The sequence below is a fragment of the Ursus americanus genome, chromosome 2 (assembly GCF_024610735.1).
Source record: "Ursus americanus isolate L20-20 chromosome 2, mUrsAme1.1.p, whole genome shotgun sequence".
Taxonomy (NCBI): domain Eukaryota; kingdom Metazoa; phylum Chordata; class Mammalia; order Carnivora; family Ursidae; genus Ursus; species Ursus americanus.
The window spans coordinates 106,927,675-106,937,218 of NC_142128.1; the positions used below are offsets into that span (position 1 = coordinate 106,927,675).

Consider the following 9,544-nt stretch of genomic DNA (forward strand, 5'->3'; position numbering starts at 1 on the left):
TCCATATATGTCCACTATATGACTGGGTCCTACAACAAAGAACGAACAGGCTTAATTTTTTCAAGAAATCATCCCAGTCCCCCTGAAAATAAAAAGGCTGTCTTCAGCCCATCATGGCTCTGGTATAACAGAAAATACAGCTCTGAGTGGGTCCAGGATATGTGGAAACTGGCTGGATCACAGAAGAGTGGTAGCTATTTTCCTATTCAATCAACACCTCCCAGGACATCCTTGGAAAAGTGGAAGACATATGTTTCCCTTTCTCTCATCCATAGAGGAGCAAGTGTCAAAGAGTAACAATTCTCCAGCATGGTTAGAGTCCTCTTACAGCACCCAATAACTGTCATTATCTGCTTATATAATGTTGATGGGATAATACCTTGCTTTACTAAATAGCATTTCAAATTGATTGGAAGTCATATTTGTCATATATCTATATTTTTAACATAAAAAAGGCCTGGGAAAGTTTTCAGCCACTGAAGTTGTATCCAATAACTATCAAGTCACAAGCAGTACTTATTTGTTTCTTCCTAATGGTCCCTTAATGCTAAATTTCATTAACATCAGGTTATTACTTACAACGCAAAAGCAGGAATAAACAGACTAATAAAATTTTCTCTATTTCCTTACTTCTTCTTTCATTACCAATAAAATTTATAATTGGAAGCTCAATTACTGTATTATCATTGTTATTTTTAAATCAACCAACAAATATAGGAATAAATATTCTCTCAAAACAAGTTCTATCAAAGTATCATTCTACTTTCATCAGATTCAATCATACCTCAATGAAAATAATTAATTTCGACTAATCAAAAATGTTAATAATTTCCCAGCTTGAATTCAGTAGGAAGTTACCAATAGGAAACCTAGATATCCCACTTGCCTGTCCAAAAGTAATGGCAGGGGTGCCTGGGTGGCTCAGTCGGCTGAGGGTCCGACTCGTGGTTTTGGCTCAGGTCATGATTTCAGGGTCATGAGATCAAGCCCTGCATAGGGCTCCATACTCGGTGGAGAGTCCGTTTGAGATTCTCTTTCTCCCTCTCCCTCTGTTCCTCCCCCAACTCGTGCTCTCTCTCTAAGATAAATAAATCAAGTCTTTAAAAAAAATAAGTAAAGATTTTTAAATTGTCAAACAATTATTCATGAAGACCTCCCTATGCTAAACATCTATCACATTCATTGGCACAGAGCTGGCACGGAAAAGATATTGGTGGGTGTGTTGATAGAAGACTAGATGATGGACAGAATCAGGTGAGTATACAAGGAGGAAGGAAAAGCAGAAACAGGTGAGAAAAAAGACTAAAGAATCCCTAAGCCCAAGAAGTGCATACATGATACAATGGAGACAGTAAGTGCAGAGATACTGAGATAAATGGATCCAGCTAGGGGTAATTGGTAAAGACACAAAAAACGAAAATGGGAATTTAATCAGCCCTTTCAGATGCTAAATCAAGAGAGAGAAATAGTATGGTCCAAAAGGGTAAAAACTTCAAGACAAAGGCACAAGTCAGGAAAATGAAATGGACATTCATAAAACAGTAAGCAGATTAAGTTGTCTGAAGTTGAGAGCTTATGAAGGAAACTGTGGACGGTTAAGGCGGCAAAGCCAGGCACTGCCACGCAGACGCGGTGCAGAACATGGATACTAAGGGTGTCTGCCCGCTGCCTCCTCCTCACTTCAACTTTAAAAATTACCACCTGGGGCGCCTGGGTGGCACAGCGGTTAAGCGTCTGCCTTCAGCTTAGGGCGTGATCCCGGTGTTATGGGATCGAGCCCCACATCAGGCTCCTCCGCTATGAGCCTGCTTCTTCCTCTCCCACTCCCCCTGCTTGTGTTCCCTCTCTCGCTGGCTGTCTCTATCTCTGTCGAAAAAATAAATAAAATCTTTAAAAATAAATAAATAAATAAATAAATAAATAAATAAAAATTACCACCTGAACCTAATCACACAGCCATCCCTCCATCACCAGCTTTCCTTATCCAAACCCTGAAGGAAACCCACAATCATAGAAAATGATAAAAGGAAAAAAAAACATGATGCATAAATGATTGGGAATAAAACAGTGGTTAGGTATATTAACCAAGCTTGTTTGTTTTGTTTTGTTTTAACCAGTTTGGTTTTGGACCACTTTGAGCAATGACATTTAGGCAATAAACCAGGAGAGGAAAGCAAATAGCACCAACTATGTGCCTCCTACGTACCAGGCAGAGTTGTAGTGGCTTTAAATATACTATTTCATTTACTCTTTATTAATTTGAAATGACTCCTCTAGCTTCATATACGTAAGAAAAGATTACTTGAGAGTCACTTAAAAAAGCTAGGATACAAACATTACTAGAATAATGGCAGAATAACTGCTGTACCGTCACCTGACTATGTCTGTTCAGCCCACCTTTTTAGTAGAATCAGAAGGAAACACAGCTCCTAAAACCACCTGTTCAATGTCAAACACACGGCTTACATCCTCGTGCCTAAATGCACTTCAGAGTAGGCCAGTGCCCAGCTCATAAAGCAGTCATTAAAACCCATCACTGGGGAACTTGACTTCAATCCAAACCAGTGTCAAAGAAACCATGAGAAAGGGTGTTTCAGACCAAACTAAAATGATTTAAGAACGGCACTTCCAGTCCAAGCTTTTGTTACCAAAATCTGATATATGGAACCCAGTAAGTCAAAATGCAGGAAAAAGAACAGCATTCATATAATCCCTTTTCCTGTTATAATAAGACAGGTGCATTATAATAATTATAATAAGACAGATGCACATCAGGGATGATTTCTGACTTTCCTTCAAGTGTTGGATGTGAAGGACATCTATCCTTGGTCAGATGCTAACGCTAGAAATATGACAGCAAATGGCCTTAACAAATTCACCGTCAAATCATTTAACAAGCTATGTTAAGAAAACCTGTATTCCTAGAATGGAGTATCTCTACGGACACAAAATTCAAGATAACCTTTAGAAAAGCCAAAATGAGAGTCATACAATCCAAATGCTAATGTGTAAGCCATTCACTAATTAGCTAGTTATTTAAAAGCTCACTGATACACTTGATTTTATTGTATACACGTTAACAGATTTGCTCGTCTAAGTCCATACCCTAGATGAAGCTTTTACTAGCTTAATGTAGGCGAGTTACTTCACTTGTTTGAACCCTGCTTAGCTCATTGGGAAACTGGAGATAAACAGCTATAGTTCGAGACTGTTCTAAGGGTTACAGATAACTATGTAATACACCACACAGCGTCTGGCATTTAGTAGAAGTGTAATAAGTAAAGCTTTACATCACAATTATAGGATTTGCCAACCAATAACAAACGGATCAGAAAAATCAAATCAGAAGTATGAGTGGTGGAGAAGAGAAAAAGACAGCTCCACGAATGAATAGCTGACAGGAAGGTTAAAAGTCAGGAAACAGAGACCCAAAACCTCAGAAACAGCAGAGCGGAGCTGGCAGCCTGACACTTCGATGGCTGTTGAGGGCGTCCCCAGTGTTTTCATAGCATGTAACGGTGAGCTGCCTGAAGACGATGTGAAGCCATTCCCAGTGTTTTCATAGCATGTAACGGTGAGCTGCCTGAAGACGATGTGAAGCCATTTAAAACAGATTAAACTTTGATTCCATGTGTTTAAAAAAGGACAGATAAGCACATAATTGATTTTGGAAAGATACCTATATCAAAAGTGATTTATTTAGCATCACAAATTTAACATTTTACATGTCCAGACTTCAACTGCAAAAATCTATTAACAAGCTTCTGCTAGACTTAATGCACAAAGGAATCTCTCAAATTTCAGAAGCCATTTTTTTCTGCTCCACACTGAAAAAGAGGTACGTCAAACAAATTAACTGTGGAAATAGTTCAGTGCAATGCCCTAAAATATCATCGGTTTCTCACAGCTAAAACAAAATAAAGTTTTGGTCTCCATCATCACTCAACGGTTTTCTATCTACCAAACAAACACAAACGTGCCACGAAGATCTCTTCCCCTTGAATTTTCTCCCTACATTTGGAAGGCAGTAAAAAGCAAAACACATCTGTTCCTTTCTGCAGAGCTGACAACCCTCATTGTATGGTTTAAAAATAGAAGATGTTTATGGAAGCTTATAGATACAATGATCACCTGCTTCAAAGGCAGCTGGCAATTGATGGATCCAAAGGCAGGCCAATTTAGGCCAAAACAAACCAATTTTCCTGAGAAGAACGCCACTGTTCCTCAGGCCTCTGGTAATATCCAAGACACCCATAAAACTGTAGAGGGTGGTAAAGAACCAAACGTGACGCCAGACGACTAGAAAACAGCACCGGAGAAACAGGGGCATGTGTCGTTCTGGATTCACTCTACCGCCACAAGAACAGTCCCCTGAACACTTACGAGGCAGAGTCTGACCAACAATCAGTCTCTTCCAGCCCAAGGAAGGCCAGATGTTCAACAATTAAAGGGGCTGACCTTATTAAAAACAAAAACTGAAAAATCTAGTCATTGAAGACTTAAAATTCTGTATTTTTTATAAACAGTTTTCACTCTATGCTGTCTTACAGTACCTACCAAACATGCAAAAATGAGTAATAAGCAAGGACATCCAGACTTAAATCAGTAGACTCGGCTTCTATTTCTGGCTCTGCCTCTGAATGAATCACAGTGGGACCTTGAGAAAGTCATTTCATCTCTTTACCTACCTGCATTTCCCCACCAGTTACAAGATTAGGTCAAACCCGTCAATTTTTTTTTTAAAGAAAGTGAGTGGGTGAGATAAATATACGGAAATGGGTACACAAATACCTACTGATCACTGACCAGCCATACCCAAACATCAAAGACAAAGTCGGTGACTTCCATATCAAAACAATGCACGCTGCACTTTTCCCCAGCATAGTAAAAAATTCTCCCTGGAGAGGACAACAGAACACAGGTGCTCACTGAACAGGACTCCTTTAAGAGTCCGGAATTTCAAATTTGGAAATACTTAGCAAATTAAAATACAATGCAAGTAACAAGAAGAAGGTTTGTTTGTTTGTTTACTCTTAAGGAAAACAAATCTTCAACCTGTTTAGGGCCTATGATCTTCTGGACTCTGATCAATCTTCCTATGAAGTCCTCTTCCCTGACCCCTGCCAAGATCAGTCCCTTTACCCTTGATGCTCGCAGAGGACCGTACTGCACTTCTCCATTGCTCCCGTGTACTCAGGGAGCCCAGAAGGGGCAGAACCACGATTTAATGACCTTTGTATGCCCTGCCACTAACATATCGCCTGATATGATGTGGGTGCCCAGAATATATACATACACATTTGTTAAATTTAAGAAATGAATATGCATCCAAAGTCTAATGCTATTAGAAAGAGCAACCATTAATATTAATAAATGATCATCTGAATCATGGTGATATTTTCATTTAAAAATACATGTTTATAAGGGGGCCCAGGTGGCTCAGTGGGTTGAGCCACTGACTCTTGGTTTCAGGCAGGTAGTTATCTCAGGGTCCTGGGATCGAGCTCCAAGTCTGGGCTCTGTGCTCAGTGGGGAGTCTGCTTGAGATTCTCTCCCCCTGTCCCACCCCCTCCCCCTGCACATGCACTCTCTCAAATAAATAAATCTTTTTTTTAAATGCATATATATACATATATATATATTTAAAAATGAATGATTACCTAGGTAAAGAGGAAATGCATAATCTCTCACCAACATTAAATTCACTAAACTAACTCAAGAACTTTTTTGTCTTCTTTCAAAAATGGTCTTTCAGGGATATTTTTGTTTTGTTTTGTTTTTATATTTTTTACAATTTATCTAAAGGGTATTAGACTATAAGCATTACTTTTTTAACCTACACAATAAAGGGAAGGGAGGAAAAGTTAAAAGAGAGAGAGAGGGGGAAAGGGAGCAAGCAATAAATAAACAAAGTGAATAAAAAAGCCTACCCTTAAGAATCTATAAATGTGAAATAAAAGGTACCATAAGTGAAAATAAAAATGTAGTAAACACAAGTAACTACCACAATATTAATGGCGTTTAGCCAAAATAGCATGCCCATTAAGAAATGAACGTTTTATAGCTAACCCATTTATTAAAGTAATAGAACAGAGGATGTCAAGCTTTTCAAATTACGTTTTAAATTTTTAATCATTCAAATATTTATCAGAAACCCACCAGTAATTGCATAAATTTTCATTCTTTCCCATTCCTTAAATTCTTATAGTCAATATTTCCTTTAATAATTAAGAGTAGAAGTAAGAGAACAGGAAATAAACTTTCACTCTACCAGTGGGTACTTAAGGTAAAGTCTTGGGACCTATAAGCCTATAAGAAAGGATAAACTCATTATAGTACTTGCTTTTTAACCAAAGTAAGTGAACCCCTTAGCTTGGGCTTTTATGGTGCCCATCAGAATCCATAACAAAGGCTAAAGAGAGGCACCAGTTGGATTACATGTCCTTTTGGTTTTCTCACCTTCACTATCTCCAAGCTATTCCCTGTTTTGATTGGGCATAAAAGCAAAAGAAAATTATCCGTAATAATTCTATTTCATTATTTATTAACTTTCTAATAGCATGTATTAGATTTGGTTGCATCAGCAAACATGAATGTCCCTTAACTTCGATGAGTAGTCTACCCAGATTGCTGAGAAATAGAAACTCCATATTACATACATACATATACACACATATATTAGAGCAGTCAGAGATCACCTCTGGATGGTACTGGAATAAATCATTTGTTTCTCCAACATTGACACTTGTCAAAGAATCATTAACAATTTTGTTCTTTTCAATGCTGTGAAGATAAGGACGGAAAGAAAATGATGGCTCAGCTAACTGCCAAAAACAAAATACAAATACAAATAAAAAAATAAAGAGTTGATCAGCCTGGCGGGACCCTGGACATGGGGAACAGCATATAGAGAAGCCCTTTCTTGAGATGACTTAGGAGAGACACAGCACAGTTGTTCTCTCTGTATAAGAAAGAAAGAAAGAAAGAAAGAAAGAAAGAAAGAAAGAAAGAAAGAAAGAAAGAAAGAAAGAAAGAAAGAAAGAAAGAAAGAAAAGGAAGGAAAAGAAAAGGAAGGGGAAAAAAACAAGAAAAGAAAGGGAAAGGAAAGGAGAGAAAAAGAGAAAAGAAAAAAGAAAAAAGAAAGGGAAGGGAAGGGGTAGTAGTGGCAGGGAAAGGGAAAGACAAGACCAGACAAGACAAAACCAGAAATTTTACTAAACTGGTGTGCAGGGCCTGAAAGGATTCCCCTAAGCAGGCAGGATGTGCCATAAGCAGGTCTAGGCTTCTGAGAGCGAGGAGAGCAGGTGACAGCGGAAGGCCCTGATTGGCTGCAGGGTGCACTCACCTGTGAACACGTTCTGGAAACCATCAGCCGCAGCCTGTGCCCCAGACACCTTGGCTGCCTGCGCTGGGGGCGCCCCACCGCTCCCCTCCGAGGCCGCCGCACGTTCCAGCAGGTGCGCAGAGCCCCCGGCCGGGGGCGCGCGGCTGCCCAGCTCCTCGGTCCAGTCGGCTGAGCGGCTGAGGCCGCAGGCGAGGCCGCTGTCAGCCCGGTGCTTCTTGGCTGGAGCGGCGGCTGAGACTAGGGCAACTCTGGGCCCCCGGCTCAGGGAGGACTCCAGCCGCCTCTTGATCCTGGGGCTCTGGCTGGGGGACTGAGAGGGAGAGTGATTGGGCGAGCTGAGCTGCCGGGTGGTGGTCTTGATGTAGCAGGGAGTGATGAGCGGGTAGGGCTTGAAGCAGCGTGGGCTGGGAGCCGGGCTGCTGGGCAGGGAGGCTGCTGCCGGGGCGCTGGGCCTGCTGCACTCCCCCTCGGACTCTGCCCCCAGCCTCGGGGGAACCTCTCCCACCCCCAGGCCCCACGTCTCTCCTGGAGAGTCTCGGGGGGCATCCTCAAATGCATCTTCCTCGGCTTCCCCGTCGGTGTCCCCCACCCCTGGCCCGGCAGCTCTGGCCGAGCCCTCTCCCGGTGAGGACTCAGGGAATGGGAAGGCGGTGGAGGAGGGCGAGTCTGCGGCTGCGGGCTGGCCCACAGGCAGGCCAGGCATCGCCAAGGCTCCAGGGCCGCTGGGGGGCGGTGGCTGCTCAGGCACCTGGGGCTCGGTGACCAGACTGCCAGGCAGGTCAGACAGCGCAGACAGAGCCTGCTCCACGTCAGGACTGCAAGGGGCCTCCCGGGCTGCGCTGCTGGACCCCAGCAAGTACTGGTCCAGGCCCAAGAAGGCCCCGGGCTGGGGGGAGGCGGCTGTGGGGGGCGCTGCCGACTCCTCGGAGCCCTGGAGCTGCTGCTGCTGCTGCTGCTGCTGCTGCTGCTGCTGCTGCTGCTGCTGGCGGATCGCCTGCTGAATATCTGAAAGCAAATCCTCTTGCTCCGTGGCCGAGTGAAAGCTATAGATGTCCGTGTCCGAGCCTGAACTGGTCCTTTGTCCATCCTGCATCCCCACGGCTGTTTCCAAATCCTCCAAGACCACCCTGCCCCCAACCCCAGCATCAGTGGGTCCATGGCCACTTGGACGGGTTACCTCGAAAGGGTCAGCACACTCGGTGTCCGATAGGCCTGTCTCGTCTGCCGAGAGGCTGAGGTCTGGAGTCTTGGTGACCACAGAATGCGCGCTGTCCAGCTCCCCGGTCTGCAGGGCCTGGGAGTCCAGCACATCCTCGCGGGAGCCGCCGGTGCTCTTCCCCTTGGACAGGTTCTTCCTGATCCGCAGGTTGGAAAACACTGAGGCTCTAGATTCCGACTTGCTCTTCTTCTTGCCCGGCTCCCCCCCGCCGCCACCCCCTCCCCCCTTGCCGTGCTTGCCCAGCGCCTTCTTGCCCCCGCTCCCCTTCTTTGTGGCTTCCACATCCCTGGGCCCAACAGCATCCTCTGCGCTGCTTCCGCCTTCGTGCAAGGCATCACCTGCGCTCCTCTTCAGCTTCCCATCCTGGTTCCCCATGTTGCAATCCCGCTGCTCAGCCGAGGCGCGTCCAACACTCAGGCCATGCCGGCCCTCCTTGGCCCCCAGCCCGCACAGGTGGAGGCACGGGGGCCAGTCAGGCCGCCGGGCAGGCCTCTGGGCGAGGAGGCCAACGCGCGTGGGGCTGGCCCTGCTCGCATCTGCCGCCTCTTTGCACAATGCGCGCCTGCTCCCGCGGCTGCCGTGGCTGCGCCTGCAGCCCAGAGCAAGCGGGGCTCGAACATGCTCAGTGCAGCACTCAGAGCCAGCCAATGGCTGCGCAGAACGCAGTCCGGGCCTGGCCCCCCAATGGCCGCCGCCGGCCCCTCCGCCGTCGCTTGGCTCCTCACCGAAGCGGGGCGCGAAAAATGTTTGCTCTATCTCGGGCACTTCCACCTCCACCGTGTGAACCGAATGCATTGTCCCGGTGGAAAAAGTTCGTCCGCTGGCAGATACACGAGGAACTTCAAAGCTCCGGGACCTGCAATGATGAAAGTTAAACAAAAAAGAGAATTTTTAAACGGGGAAAAACTGAAGCCGCATTCCAGTTTGGAGGTGCTTACGGTATCGAGGCCATATATCCTACCCACCCCCTCCCCCAACGT

At 44.9% G+C, this 9,544-nt stretch overlaps 1 protein-coding gene across 1 annotated transcript in view; it reads right to left on the bottom strand.

The window, feature by feature from the left end:
- The window catches only part of FMN2 (formin 2), a 356,034-nt gene extending 346,836 nt beyond the window's left edge, over nt 1-9,198 (bottom strand). Inside the window, exon 1 of the mRNA XM_087859789.1 lies at nt 7,346-9,198. Coding sequence (XP_087715915.1) covers nt 7,346-8,939 — 1,594 coding nt within the window. The 5' untranslated portion in view covers nt 8,940-9,198. The remainder of the gene's footprint in view (nt 1-7,345) is intronic.
- Nucleotides 9,199-9,544: the final 346 nt, after the last annotated feature.